The sequence below is a fragment of the Hydra vulgaris genome, chromosome 08, assembly GCF_038396675.1.
Source record: "Hydra vulgaris chromosome 08, alternate assembly HydraT2T_AEP".
Classification (NCBI taxonomy): domain Eukaryota; kingdom Metazoa; phylum Cnidaria; class Hydrozoa; order Anthoathecata; family Hydridae; genus Hydra; species Hydra vulgaris.
In genome coordinates, this window is record NC_088927.1 from 63,245,627 (window position 1) to 63,261,972 (window position 16,346).

The following is a 16,346-nucleotide window of genomic DNA, read 5'->3' on the forward strand; positions in this document are numbered from 1 at the left end:
TATGGTTTCTATACTCTAATTGTTGATTTAGCCACAACATAAAGCTCAGAACTTGCTTAAAATGAATCTTCTTCTGAGCAGCACATATTATCAAATTTTTCTTTTCTCATGACAATTCCTTTGACTTTCGCATTATTTTGTAAATTCAATTCAAGTTAAAAATAATCTTCAGTAAATGTTTAAATATAATCTTAAATACAACTTATAAATAAAATTTTAGTATATTTTTAGTTTTTTATATGAAACTTGATTTTATTTATGGTGCTGTTTATAAACTTTTGCACAATTTTATTTTCAATAAAATTTTAAATTCTTACATCCTTTACAAGTTATTGTTTGCTTTTTTTTTCTTTTTATGTAGTATACATTAGAGTAACAATTGCTAAAAATATCATGAAGTATTTGTCATTCATTTCCAGTGAAAAGTCAAAAGTTATGAAAATAAAAATCAAAATATTTATCTGTTTATAATATATTGCACATTACTTTATACTAAAAGTTGAGATGCATATTTCTCTTTATATATGACAACACTACATACAATGTAACCTTTGTGTATGAAATTTTTTAACTAATCATACCCACATTAAAAGCAAAAAACATTTATTTATTGATGGTTGTGCAGGACAATATAAAACTTCTAAAAGCTTTTACAATCTTTGCCAACTAAAGGAAAATCAGTTGGAACTTTTGAAAATCCAAAGTGTTTACTTCATTTATATAAAAAGATTGGATAGTGATTTGTGTATTAGGATTGTAACTGAATCAAACTGGAAAAATGTGAGGCTGAAGGTAATTTCTTCCACCCAAAATCTTCATATTGCATATTTCAAGAGTGGACTGGTGTTTTTTTGTCAAAACAAACATATTAAAAAAGTTATCTGTTCCAAAAGCTTATTTTAGCTCTGGTAGAAACTATACATTTAACAAAGCTGAAATGGAAAAGAGGTACAAGCAAAATGGTAGCAATATTCTAAATTAGTAGAACTATAGTAAAACAATTTTTACCTTCAATACCGTGAAAATTGTACATCTACAAAGATCCTGTATATTTCTCAGTAACTTTTGGTATTAAAATTAATCTATTTTTATTAAATTAAAAAAATTTAGCCATTTCTTGAAAAAAGTGGTATCTTTTGAAATTATGGTTCTGTATTTTTCTGCTTTTTCCAGTTAAATATTTTGTGACATTATTCAAGAAAATTTTTTTACATGGAGTTATTTTAAGATAGATATATATTAAGACACATAGTTTAATGGACTAACTTTCTCTAACTAATATCACATTTTAATGGAGTTTAATGGTGATTTAATGTGAAATTACTCAAATTAAAAATTGAATACAAAATTCATAGTAAATGAGTAATACCTAATTCATTTGTTAAACTTTGTTTCAAATTCGTTTGAAGTAAATTGGAAATTGATTTGAGAAATGGTTGAGTTATTATGTCAAATTTGTCTGCTCCAATGCTTTTGAGATTATCTGGAGTGAGGAGTTTTGCCATTCTTGTAACAATGTTTGAAGCTTGTTGCTAAAAATAATTAGAAATCTTTTAATTGCATTTAACATAATGAAAAATCTAACAAAATAAATAATTTTTTTAATTGATTTTTTTCATTTTTTGTTATAGTTAAATAAAATTCTATTAGTATAAAATAGTAGTCAATTTACTTCATAAAATTAAAGTGAGTCTAGTCATATAATTTGTAAATTTTTATTGTATTAATACTACCATTTTGTAGCAATACTTACCAATCTTAGTGAAGTAAAACTTTCAAAGAAAAAAGTAGAAAAAATTAAAGACAAATAATGGATCAGAAATAATTCAAAAAAAGAAAAAGTAAAAATAAAAATTTGATCTTGCACATTGATTCGAAAAAATTTGGGCTCTAAATGAAAACCATATTTTTGTAGTAAACAAATGTCTAGTAGTTATTGGTAGAATATTGGTAGAGGCTTTAAATCCAAATTTGTATTTAAATCCAGGATTTAAATACAAATGGAAACCAAAATGATGAGCTGTTGAGCATAGTTTTTTTTTTTTTTTTTTTTTTTTTTTAGATTATTCACCTCCCCAAGGCCCGAGGGGGGCCACTACAGTCGAGGAGGATACTCATTTTTTTTTTTTTTTAGTCGTTATTCGTGGTGCAACCCTCTCTCAACTCTTTAACTCCGAAACACGAACCTTGCCAAGCAAGGCCGCTGCGCGGAGAAACTAAGTTGAGCGCGGTACTTCCAGGGACGTGGTGGGAGTCGAACTCCGAACCTCTCGCTTACAAAGCGAGCGCTCTTACCACTACACCACTACCGCATATGTTTGATTGTCGATCTGGTAAAATTTATGATCAAGCATTAGCATGTTTAAATGTTATAAAAAAGTTTGGAATCGAAAGTTTTATAATTTGAGTTTGTGCTAACACAACAGCATGTAACACTGGTTGTAATAAGGGTTGCATCAGTAATATTGATGAACTTTTAGATTAACCTTTGTTAAGACTTCTTTAAATGACACATAAATATTACATGCAAATAATGCAATCACCAAAACAGAAAGCAAAATTAAAATATATTTATGAGAGAGTTAAAGATTGACCGATTCATGATTAAAATGTTAACAAAAATATAACACATCATATATATGGCTATCAAAGTTTCTGATGTGTGAAGTTAGTGGCACTTTTTTGGAAGATATAACTAAAAAAGTTTTTACAAAAAAGCTTTTATAACTCATGTTATAAAAGCTTTTTTGTAACCCTGAAACACAACCATTTTACACAACCATTCATGAAGTTTTTAGCCTTAGAGGAAGAAAAGGTGTTTTCAAAGGCAGCAATATGTGTTGCTTTAGTTCATGCAAAAACTTTCTTTAATCAAGTCAAATTGTTTCTGCTGCTTATAATAAATTTTGTACGGTTAAAGAGATAATAAAGATGAAAGATTATGATTTTGGTGTTCATCAAGTTTTTACTTCAAGCTATCTTAAGCAGAATTGAGCTTTTACTTCAAGCTATCTTAGACACAATTATTATCTTTCAGAATAAACAGTTGTTTTTTGGTTATTTAATAAATACAGTTACATGATTCATATCATATACCATATTTACCATATTTTAGTACATGGGTTCTTTGGTATACAGATCATATAAATGTTTCAATCTCTTAATATAAACTAATTACGCACCTATTTTAATTAAAGTTTAACAACTGTTTTATCTGAAAAGAGTTCAAACCTAAGAGATATTTGGATATTTGATTCTTAAAAGTTTATGTACAAAAACTATAGGTTGTACAACTAGATTTAAAGAAAAAATTGTTGCTTTCATAAAATTTTTTTATTGGAAACAGATTTTTTGTGCAGACAGAATATTTGCAATAAAAAGATTTAACAGGTTTTATTTTTGGTTTTATTTTCAACCTTTTTTCATCTTCTATTAAAAAACCTTTTTCTAAAACCTAAAAAAAGCAAATAAATAATTAAGTTTATATTATTTAAGTATATGTAAGAATTAAATATATGCAAAAAACTGATACCTGTGATTGGGGAATTAATTCCAAGGGATTTTGTGAAGATATAGCCAATGCATCCCCAACGGTTTTAAAAGAACTCAAATCATTGATGGTGGTATTGCCAAGTAAATTAATTACATTTGTGCGTAACTGTATATTAAAAAAAAAAAAAAGCTGACTCAGATAATGTTACATAAAAAAATAAAAAGAGTAGATACAACCACAGTAATTTATTGCAAAAATCCATATTTGATTGTATTATATTAAATTAATTTTATTATAATAAATATTTGATTGTAATATATATTAAATTTAAAGCAATTATTGCGGTTTTATTTATACAATCAAAACCCAAAATTTTGACCTTATTAAAGCAATAAAAATTAGCAATAACAACCTATTGAGAAAATATAGTTGAAAAAAAACTTAAACAACTAATATTCTTACTAGTTACATATATATGTAAGTATATGTATAACTAGTTACATATAATTACAGGGTGCAGAAAAAGTTCCCATACAAAAATATAAACAGCAAAAACAGCAAAAGTTCCTGTACAAGATGAGAAACAAATTACACTTTAATTTAAAACAAAATAATACTAAAAAATACTAAAAGTATACGAAGGAATACAAAAGAATACTAAAAACACACTATATATTGAAAGAAAACACCATAGAGATAATTTTTTTTAATTATACTTTTGTACGGGAACTTTTCTGCACCCTGTATACTATGTAATTTTGTATGCAATTTACTAGTTCCATACATAACTATATATGTTAAGCAGTTATAATAATTATATATGTAATTAGTAGGTTACATTTATAACTGTATATATGTAACAATTAATATACTGCATATATAATTATTATGACTGCTTCAAACTTATATACTGTACTTACTACTTTAATAAAAAACCAATAATTAAATAAAAAGTATAGTCTTTATAACTTTTTTTTAAAGCTTGTTCTTAACACTTATAAAAATAAAACATACATTTTGCAAATTAGATAATTCTTGCTGCTTTTTTAAAAGTACAGCATCGTTATCAACCATACCAGAAAATTCATTTGAAGGAGATAGTGTGTTGTTATAAAATCTTGCTGCATTTTTATTTACAGTAGAACTTATGGCTTGAACTATATTAGCAACACTTTGCGTATCATTCATATTGATACCATTAACCAAGTCTGTCACATTTACAATTTTATTATTAGGACGTACCTATAAATAAAGAGAGAAATTTTTTTTTTCTCTAAACAAGTTATTTTATACAAAACATTAGGAATGACTGAGTCAGCTTTGAACAGGAGCAGTTTTAAATTTCTTCTTCAATTGGATGGCTGGAAGCCCAAAGGACATCCTAGGATGTTTTGTGTTTGCTGGGACTTTACATTACAAAATAAAAAAATATTAAAAAGATTTGTTTTCAAAGACTAATCTAGGGTTTACAACTAAGTATATTGTTTCACAAATATTTGATAGATGAGGGGAGAATGTTAAAATATTACCTTAAATTATGGTTTGACATATAAACAAGCAAGGGAAATTAACATTTAGTTATGCTATGAAACTTAGCAAATGTCCAGTTAAATAGATAGAAAGTAAAAAAGCAGATATAGAGTGGTTAGAGAGTTTCATGAAATGTCACAGAGAACTTTTCCTTTAAAAATACAAGCTCCTTATGCTCAAGGTTTATTCAGTGTAAATCAATTTATTTGACTATGAAAAGATTTTAAGCAAATATAATTTCACTACTGATAGAATTTATAATATCGATGCAACCAACATAATGACAGTACTAAAATCACTCAATGTTATAGCAACACACATAAAAAAAAAAAAATAGGACACTGCATGTTTGCTGAACTAGGACAGCTATGTGGGGTTAAGTACTATGTGTGGTATAGGAACAGGGCTTGTGATGAAGCGAGCGAGATCGCGCTCCGCTCGTAAAACGCGCCCGTAAACGGTATTTTCAAACGTTCTAGGCGCGATAAACAACGCTTGCTCAGCTTATAACGAGCGTATAAAATAACGCTCGTCCAATAGTTCAAGATTATTTTTTTATTTTCATAAAATATTTAAAAAAGATTTTTTATTAAAGATTTTCTGTTATCAAACAGCTGATATAAAATATAAAAAGCACAACGTCATTCTCTTTTGCACTAACGTAACGAATGAATGAGCAGTTTAAAGTCGTTAATCGTCACTAATTTCAATAATGGAATGTGCACATGGAAATACAAAGTGAATACAAAAATGCGCAAATAAAATAAGAATAGAAAATTAGAAAACCATTGCAAAAAAATTAAAACTGCGGAGTATTTTTAATCTTGTGAAAATATCAAGTAAAATTTATTTGATTTATTGTTTGTAATATTCCACACATCGTTTATGATAAAAATAAATATTAAGAATAGAGTAATTTTTAAATAGAATAGATTTTTTATTAACTATTATTTATTTTAACTCAAATTTAAAACGATTCTGTTGTTTAGAATGTTCGCAATTAAGGACAATCGAAAAGAAAACTAAGTAATGATGTCAATATTTATTAAATGAAAAGTTATTATTCTTATTTATTATTATTTCAAATTATTCTTGTGTTATTTTTTTAAGATAAAAAAAAACGTAATTTAAAAAAAAAATTTTAGAAAAAAACTAAAAAATTAATTTGAATAAAAAATATCACGAAATATAAAAACCATTTACCGTTAATTAAGTTTACAGAGTAACATTTTAAAATACATATATCAAAACAACGAAGCAAAACTAAGTCACTAAATTATACTTCAATACTAAATCAATAAGAAGTTGCGTTTTTGTTTGATATTATTTTTTTATAACATAAATAGTTAAAAATAAAATCGCGATCAAGAAGTTTGGAAGTATAAAAATCTCTTTCGTAGAAGTAGTTTCCTAAGTGTGATACTAATTCAAACATTTTTTGACGAAAAAATTATCTAACAAATAAAAAAAGATATAAAAAAGAAAAAGCTTTTTATGAGTATCGCCTTTAGCAATTTTCATAATCGCGCTCGCCGACGTTAACTCGAGCGCACATAATCACGCCCGATGAAAACATATTCTAATTTTACGAGCGCGATATAACACGCTTGACGATTTTCTTCATCACAAGCCCTGTAGGAAATCCCATAAGAAATTTTATTTCACCTGTCTTTCTGTAACAAAAAATTATTGTGTGTGAAAGTTAGTTTACTTTAATTTTTTTGTATTTTTTAATCTATGGAGGCTTTAATAGTTTTACATAAGTCTTAAGTATACTTTACATAAGTATATTTTACATAAGCCTTAAGTCAGAAGTCTTAAGTCATAAGTCATACGAACCTCAGCTGTTAATATGATTTGAAAATTTGAACATTTCAAAATTGCGCTGAAAAAACTTACCTAGACTTAACAAAGAAAATACTTACTTGAAAAAAGACCAGAAATTTTAATGAAAGAGAAAATAAAAAGGACTTCACTAAAATTAAATCATAAAATATAAAAATATAACTCAACTGAAAAAATACCTCAAAAAACTAAAATACTAAGATTTTTTTGAGCATAAATATTGATTCATTTTCAGCTTAATATCCATACCAACACTGCAATTTTATTTCTTAGTCATTCTTTTGACTTTTTAAAAAAAAAAAATATTGATTTATAGAAAGAAGTTTAAGAAATTGTCCAAGCTGCCCCTTTCTTTCCTACTGTTGTTATTGTAAAAAATTTTACAATACTAGAAGTAATAGCACTATGACTGTTATGTAAAAAGCAACATAAGATTAAACCACTTAAGGTAAGGAAATGCTTTAAATATTTCGAAAAAAAAAATTTGAAACTGCTTACATTGATAAAAAGTTTGTTGTATTCTGTATATGCTTGGTATTTACCACTCACTTTTATGAGAATTTTGATTTTGTAATCATTGTTTAAGTCACCAGGACCCATCATAAAGTTAATTAAACTTGGTTGATCAGTTGATGCTGCATTTAATATAGGATAATCAAGACTAGGTGTACTACTAACATTTACACGTTGTATCTGACCATCATCATAATAAAAAGTGTAGTTTAGCAACTGATCAGAATCAGTCCAATCACTACAAACAATTTTAAACTTTGTTTCAAGAACATATCCTTCAGTTGGACTATATAAAAGAAAGTGAATTATGCAAAGATAAAAGCAATGCACATTTGTAAATAATAAAAAAAAATTGTTTTATCATGTGAGGCCAATTACTGGCCTTATTAAACTGTAAGAAAATATTAAACAATAAGAAAATTGAGTCAGGAAAAAAATAACAACAAATATTTTGAAATATTGTATGAAAATTAAATCAAAAAATAATGTTCATCCATAATAGAAGTTTTAATTTAATTACATCCTGCTGTAATTAAATAAAAACTTCTATTATGGATGGTCCTGCTGCATTGAAGAGTGTGCTTTTTCAGGTAATGGCTAGGAGAAACAAACTCCGACTTAAAAATCCCCTGCCTTGGGGCTCTTGGTTGAGTAGGCTAGAAATGGTGTCTCAATAAAAATACTCATCTTGTGCAAATGTTAACTGCATCCACCTTAAATTTACCTGACTTGGGGCTCTTGATTGAGTAAAAGTTCAAGTTGGTCTTTAACAAATCCAAAAATGAGTAGAAAAGTACCAAAAACTGAAAAACGCAAAAAACCATCATCATCACAAAGTTCTCTAAATTAATCACTCACTAATATTTGTGGTCTTTTGTTGGATCTTATCTCTTGCACCAGAGCCAATATCTTTGTTGTTAGTGACTTTAATGCTCATCACACTGAATAGCTTTGTTCTATTGTCAGTTGCGGTAGTGGTGTAGTGGTTAGAGCGCTCGCTCTGTAAGCGAGAGGTTCGGAGTTTGACTCCCACCACGTCCCTAGAAGTACCGCGCTCAACTTAGTTTCTCCGTGCAGCGGCCTTGTTCGGCAAGGTTTGTGTTTTGGAGTTAAAGAGTTGAGAGAGGGTTGCACCACGAATAATAACTAAAAAATAAAAAACACAAAAAAATGAGTAGCCTCCTCGACTGTAATGGCCCCCTCGGGCCTTGGGGAGGCGAATAATCTAAAAAAAAAAAAGTTGCTCTGCAGGTGTTAAGGTCTTCAACTTTTGCCTTTCTTAATCTCTAACACTAATAGTCAACTTTCCAAATCACTTTCAAGACAATCTGAATCATTTACCTTCTCTATTTGACTTAAGTATTGTTTATGATCCTAGTGAGTGCTCAGTTTCTCCACATTCACCTTTAGATGTTATTGATCCCGGTTTGATCTCTCTAAAACCATTATCTCATTCTTTTTTACCATCAGAATCCCTTTCTTATCCTACCTTTTACAACTACCTTAAAGTTGACGGAGACCCTTTCTGTGATTTTCTTTGGGATGACCCTTGGTAGAAATTTTTCATTTTTTGGCTAACAAATGTGCTTTTTATGTAACTTCTTAGATTCAGGCTGGCATGGTATCTTTTATTCCCTTTCAATAATTCCAAGTCAAGTCTCACTTCTCCATAGTTTTCCATTAACCATTACTTCCATATCTATCATCAAAACAATTCTCTAAAAAACAGACATCTGTTTACTATTTCTAAAAGCCATTGTAAAAAGGTTTAGTCTAACACTAAAGCCCACTATTCTCAGGTCACAAAATCTCATATTTTATCTCAAAATTTAGGCTTCAGAGACATCTAAAGAATCTTTAACAGTGTTTATAATATAAGCAAATTTGTTAATTCTGTTCCTTATCCTCTTTATAAGTTACATCAATAATTTCCCTGAAATTCTCACATCTAAAGTGGCATTATTAGCTGATGATACTATCATTTACTCTTGTCTTGATAAGAAGCCAACACTCTCTGATTGTTTGGAGGAGGTATTTAAGCTTGAAAAGGACCTCACTTCTGCTACAGCATGGGGCTCTTAGTGGCTGGTGAACTTTTACTCAAATAAAACTCAATTTTTTTAGCTAACTGTTATTTCAACAATCTAGATCTTCCTATGTTTATGAATGGTAATGTACTTGATAAGTTATCTGGCCTTTGCTCCTAGGATTAACTCTTTTTTTTAATCTTTTTTGAAAACCATATATCGAATCGATTGCAAAATTAACATTTCGTAATTTTGTATATTAAAACAAAAAGTTGTAAGTTTAAGATGTTGAATGCCGGATCTTCTTGGCTTATTGCATGGGTTTTTCTTGTGTCTTGGTTTTTATGACTAAGCAACACATTCTATAATCTCTTTATGAGGCAAAAGCCTTAAAACTCAGTTTTATGGTTCTGAGGCTGGCTGGTAGTCAGGTTTCCTGAACTCTGTGGTAGCTCTTATTTGTAGAGAGGCTGAATCCATCAACAGCTGTAAAATACCAGAGTACCAACAGTGCCATGTTGCGCATGGATAGTGTCCCTGTTTGTACTTTTAGTGTGCATTGAAGAGGTCACATTTGGAGCTCATTGTTATGACTTAGGGTTTATTAACAGTAATGAGGCAATCGGTTGGACTATTAGATAGTGTAATAAGTATTATCTGTACTTTGAGTCAAGTTCTGTAACCAAGTTAAAAAATGACTAAAGTATCAAAAACTATAAAACACAAAAAACCAACATCATCACCAAATTTTCTAAATCTATCATTCACTAATATTTGTGGTCTACTATTGAATCTTATCTCTTGCACTTACTTGCTCTTGCAAAGAGCAAGTAAGTTTGGTGAAGTAAGTTCACCAGACTTACTTGCTCTTTGTGAGACTAATTTGAGTTCAACTGTCTCATCTTGTAATATTGTGTTGATAGTTATCTTCCATTAACTCATAAAGACTCCAATAGTCACATGCTAGGTCCGGACATTTACATTTGTAAGAATTCACCCATTTGTCAGGATACAAGGTTTGAATCCACTCTTTTCAATGTTATTTCTGACCAAGTACTTTCTCTTAATCCTTCAGCCAATATCCTTGTTGTTGGTAACTTTATTGCTCTGAATGACATTGAATGGCTTGGTTCTAGTGTCAGTGACTCTGCAGATGTTAAGGCTCTCAATTTTTGCCTCTCTTAATCTGTAACACAAACAGTCAACTTTCCAAAATACTCTTCAGACAATCCAAATCATTTACCTTCTCTACTCAACTTATTTCTTGTTTCTGATTCTAGTCAGTGCTCAGTTTCCACATTCTCCATTAGGTGTATCTGATCACAGTTTGATCTCTCTAAAACTATTATATCATTTCTCTTCATAATCAGAATCTTCCTGTCATGTTACCTCTTACTAACTTAAGGTGACTGGGACTCTTGCCATGATTTCCTTAGTGATGTCACTTGGTTAGAAATCTTTTGCTTATATTATATATATAGAAATCATCTGCTTACTATTGCTAAAAACCATCGTAAAAAGGTTTTGTCTAACACCTAAGCCCACTATTCTCAGGTCACAAACTAATTATTGAAATCATCTTTAAAACCTGCTATTTACAATTTACAAAACCAAATTAGTTGATTACTAATTTTTGCCTAACTGGCATTTTATTTTCTCCAGAATTGGAAATTGGAAAACTGTTTAATATTGACAACATAATTGTTTTTTACTGTTTAAGTTGATTTAATATGTTAAATATTGAAAAGATAATTTAACTAAAGATAAAAAAAATAATAATAATAAATTAACAAAATATTTTACAGTAAAATAACTTTAAAAATAAATAGCATTATGCTGATAAATTATAGAATCAAAGCATTAGCATTTATTATAAAACCATAGTTGCAATATATTACGATATCATTCAAAAATAATGTTACTCACTAAACATAACAAACACCTGGAGTTGGCTGTGAACATGTAGACTTAGTGAACTTAAACTTTACTTTTTTTAAAGAATCTGCATAACCAACTTCTAAGTAAAATGTGTAGTCTTTTTTCTCAAGTAAAATGTTTCTGTTTATTACAAGACTGGGAAGTCGAAAACCTGTAGTTGTAGCATTGTGAACTTTAAGCTCAGGAGGAATTTTCCCAGTATTATCATTAATGGTCCAAACTCCTGTTAGTCTAAAGATAAAAAAATAAAATAAAATTAATTTAAATTAATGAAGAAATGTGAGAACCAAAAAGTTCATGTATGTTAAAAAAGAAAATAGTAACTCACCTTTGAAATCCACAATCCTCACAATCAAAAGAATATATGACACGATCCATAAAATTCAGTTTTTCATCACAGTTGGATAAACATCTAAGCATTAAGCAAGTTAAAACAAATAATGCAAGTAAAAAACTGCAAATTTAATTTTTTAGAATAATTTTTTTTCCTCATATCTATATTATCCAACTAATAATTTCCTAAGATAAATATTATTGATAACGAATATATTCTTGTATAACAAGTTATTACTTAATTTAACTCAAATTAAACTCAGTTATTTTCGATCAAAATCACAATTATAATATTCATTGATGAATGGCAAAATACTAATCAAATCTTCTATTTTACATCTATTTAATTTATATGTATATTAAATATAGGTTTATAATTTACAACCAACCTCCTGAAAAAAACATATTAAATCAATGTCTGCTATTTTCTCTAGCATTCATAAGAAATGTGATTGCTAGAAATAATTTTTTGTTTCAATTGAAAAACCTTAGTCTTATTTAACTGGTCTATCTATCAAGTTAAATCTTTTTAAAAGATTATTTTTTAATGCTCTAAAATTTTTAAAAATTTGTTTTTTCAAGCATCATTGTTTTAGAATTTTCTTTTCTTTCTGCATCAACATCAGTTTTTGGAATTTACTTCCTTCATCTTGCTTTCTTGATTCATATAACTTTCTTTTAAGTCGTTTGTCAATTGTTATTTTGCTCTACAAACTTCATATTTTCTCTTCCAGTAACTTCCAACTCTAATAGTGGTTGCCTGCAGCCTTGTTGGAAGCGAAGATATTTAAAAAAAGTCTTTTTTTTTTTACTTTTAATAAACTTAAGCCATTTTGAAAGCATTCAAAATGGCTAAAGTTAAAAGACTAAAAGCTAGGGTGTATTTATTTGATGAAGAAAAACTGATAAAAAAACTCTAACTCAAATAACTTTTGCAACAAATGAAGAATTAATTCTTAGCTTTCAATTTATAAAATCTAGAGGCAAGTTAACTACGTCCAAAAAGTTCATTGGTTGTATTGTTGGACCTGATAAAATCGAAAAATTCTCTGGTCTTTTAAATTGTCATGATGACTGTATTCTTTTTGCAGTGAAAAAACCTCGGTTAGATGGAGGTTACAAAGATGGATTACTTACAGACAAATCTATAAGGTAGGAATATAATTTCTGCACTTATAAAGTTTTTATAAAAAAGGTTTTGTTTCGAATACTTACTAATCTGTATTATTTTTTTATTATTATTATTACACCTGCATTTGTAACATTTAAAATAACTAAAAGGTGTTTTGACTGATTAACTTTTGATTCAATTAAAAAACATTTCTTATTATCAAATAATAAAACCAATGTAGCAACAGTAATTTGGTTGCCATAGTGTTAGTGTGTGTTATATGGTGTATTGTTGTAAATGTGCCATTACAATTTTTTAATTTCCTTTACTTTTTTATTTTTATATCATAAATTATTATATCACGTTTGTTGGGATAATATTACTCATTAATTTAACCAAAATTTTGGAAGATATTAAAGAAAATTAAGAACAAAGAATCTAAGTCAACAGAATAATCTAGGAAAGAACTCAAAAATCAAATACATGTGTGCATGGATTTAATCATAGGTTTAGGTGGAAATATGGGTGATACTTCATTGTCTCATTCAGTTATTTGGCAAGCTCAAAAGAAGCTATTCAAGAAAATGCTAAACAGTATAAGAAAAATGCTAAAATTATTGCCAGTAAAACTATTGTTCTCATTATAGCACATTTTGTTGGGAAAGTTATAAAAATTATGGAAATTACAGAAGGTAAAAAATTGAAAAGAGATTTTGATTGAAATGAAGCTGCTTGGCATTCCAGCAATTGATCATGGTACTGGACAAGCTCAATATAGGCTTTAGTTAAAGTACTGGAAGAATATTGAATATGCGATGATGTGAAAGATTTATGTTTTGATACCACTGCTATAAATATAGGAAGATTTTCTGGTGCCAATGATAGGTTTAGTCAAAAACAAAACTCAATTTTACTAGAGCTGGCTTGTATTTAAGTAAAAAAATTTTCTCAAAAACTGGTATTCTGACCCACTGTGCAATGGTCAAGTTCATCTCAAGCTTTTATTCTGCATGGTTTTTAAAAACTTCTTTATCATAAGTTGCCCCAACCCAAGATCTAAAAGCCTATTGGCGAATGACAAAAAACGGAGAGTACATAAAACAATAAGTTTAGCATTTGGAAACAATATTAAATGGAATTGATGCCATGATGGTTTCAATGGAATCACATTTATGGTAAAATTCTGTTGCAAAGAGAGGTGTTGCACAAATGCTCTTCTTAAAACCAGTTCCTGAAATGTAAGGCATTCAGAACAATTAAATTTGTTAAAAGCTCTTAACTTTAAGCTAGAAAAATTACCAAGTATTGCACAATTAGTGGGAAAAAGCTTAGTTCATATTTAGTTTATCATATCTGATAAACTGAATGATAAACTTGGTTAAACAGTACAACACCACTATGGGAGTATGTTGACCAGTTTGAGACTTTTCCAAATTTGTAACTGGTTAACAATTTGCAGTGGTTAACAATGTTTCTGAAAGATCTGTTAAAATTGTATCAGACTTAGTAAACAATGTTCACAATGAAGACGATCGTCAGGAGCTTCGAATTGCTACTCATAAAAGGAGAGAAAATCTTTTTTATATATATATACTTTTTTCATATATATATATATATATATATATATATATATATATATATATATATATATATATATATATATATATATATATATATATATATATATATATATATATATATATATATATATATATATATATATATATATATATATATATATATACATATTACAGAAATAATAAAGCAAGATTTTAAACCAGTTATTTTTTAATCTTTCTAGGAATATGTTTATTATCTATTGTTATGTTATGATCTATTATTACGTTTCATGCATTAATGGATTTCGATCTTCTCGTTCCAGCTGATTTGCTAACAGTAATAACTGATAGATTTTATCGTGCATTAGATAAAGGTGGAGAGGTTAAGGTCATTGCTCTTGACATTTCAAAAGCTTTTGATAAAGTTTGGCATGCTGGTCTTCTCCATAAGCTTTCTTCTCCAGCAATATCTTTAAGATTATTGAATCCTTCTTTTCCAATATAGTATAAAAGTTATCCTCAATGGACAGCAATTTTCTTCTTATTCTGTAACTTCAGGGGTGCCTCAAGGTTCTATTCTTGGCCCAATACTCTTTTTAATTTACTATAACGATCTTCCAGATATTCTCACATCTAAGGTGGCATTGTTTGCGGATGATACTACCATTTATTCTTGTCGTGATAAAAAATTAACACCCTCTGATTGCTTGGAGGGGGCATTTGAGCTTGAAAAGGATCTCACTTCTGCTACAGCATGGGGCTCACAGTGACTGGTGAACTTCAATACAGATAAAACTCAATTTTTTTCATCCCATCTTTATCGCAATAATTTAGATCTTCCTATATTTATGAACAGTGATGTACTCAATGAATCATCTACTCTTCATCTTGGATTAACTCTTACTTCCAATCTTTCTTGGAAACCATATATCAAATCAGTTGCAAAATTAGCATCTGCTAAGGTTGCATGTCTTTATCGAGCTCGTCACTTTCTTACTACGAATTCTATTCTCTATCTCTATAAATCTCAAATCCTGCCTTGTATGGAATACTGTTGCCATATCTGGGACGGATCTTCTAATGATGCCCTTTCTCTTTTAGACAAGGTGCAAAAACGCATTGTAAACATAGTTGGACCTGCTCTTGCAGCCAACCTCCAACCATTATCACATTGTCGTAATGTTGCTTCTCTTTCTCTTTTCTACAAATACTATAATGAGCACTGCTCTAAAGAGCTAGCGTCTCTTGTGCCATCTACTAAAATTCATTCTCGTGTTACTCGTCATTCAATTAAGTGTCATCCTTTTTCTGTGACTGTTCCTAAGTGCTCCAAAAATGCTTATTTGTCTAGTTTTTTTCCTCAAACATCAGTTCTTTGGAATTTGCTTCCTTTATCTTGCTTTCCTGATTCATATAATTTGCAATCCTTTAAGTCGTCCATCAATCGTTATCTTGCTCTACAATCTTCATCTTTTCTCTTACAGTAACTTCCAACTTTAAATAGTGGCTGCTTGCAGCCTTGTTGGAAGCGAATATGTTTAAAAAAAAAAAAAAATACATTGAACATAGTAATACATAAACTACATCAATGCCTCACATTAGACAACATTGCTTGTAAAATACTTATTAGAAGCTTTGATAACATTGCCTTGATTTAAACCCAATTTAACAAGTAATTCCTGCTCTTAAAATTGGTCTTTAAAATGCCACAAAGAGTTACCCATGACTAAGTACACTTCAGATAGACTAACTCTATCTAATATTTGCTTTTGTGACTTGTTGATAGTCACAGCAAAGTTTGATAGAACTGGAGACTATTGCCAAATTAACATAAGGGGTAAATGATTTTTCATCAGACTCATCAATTTGGGGAAGAAAAATTGCTTTATAGAAATATGGGTATCTTTGTGTTTTCCGGTAGCAATTCTTGTTCATTTTATCAGCCAAACACCCTATAAATAAGCCATGTTATGCAAAGTAGTACTCTACTGGAATTC

At 28.9% G+C, this 16,346-nt stretch overlaps 1 protein-coding gene across 1 annotated transcript in view; it reads right to left on the minus strand.

The window, feature by feature from the left end:
• The window catches only part of LOC100207051 (location of vulva defective 1), a 95,410-nt gene that overhangs the window by 54,252 nt on the left and 24,812 nt on the right, over positions 1-16,346 (minus strand). The window contains exons 8-13 of the mRNA XM_065804143.1: positions 11,675-11,758; positions 11,335-11,577; positions 7,367-7,667; positions 4,508-4,735; positions 3,533-3,658; positions 1,370-1,532 (exon numbers count right to left, since the gene is read on the minus strand). Coding sequence (XP_065660215.1) covers positions 1,370-1,532; positions 3,533-3,658; positions 4,508-4,735; positions 7,367-7,667; positions 11,335-11,577; positions 11,675-11,758 — 1,145 coding nt within the window. The remainder of the gene's footprint in view (positions 1-1,369; positions 1,533-3,532; positions 3,659-4,507; positions 4,736-7,366; positions 7,668-11,334; positions 11,578-11,674; positions 11,759-16,346) is intronic.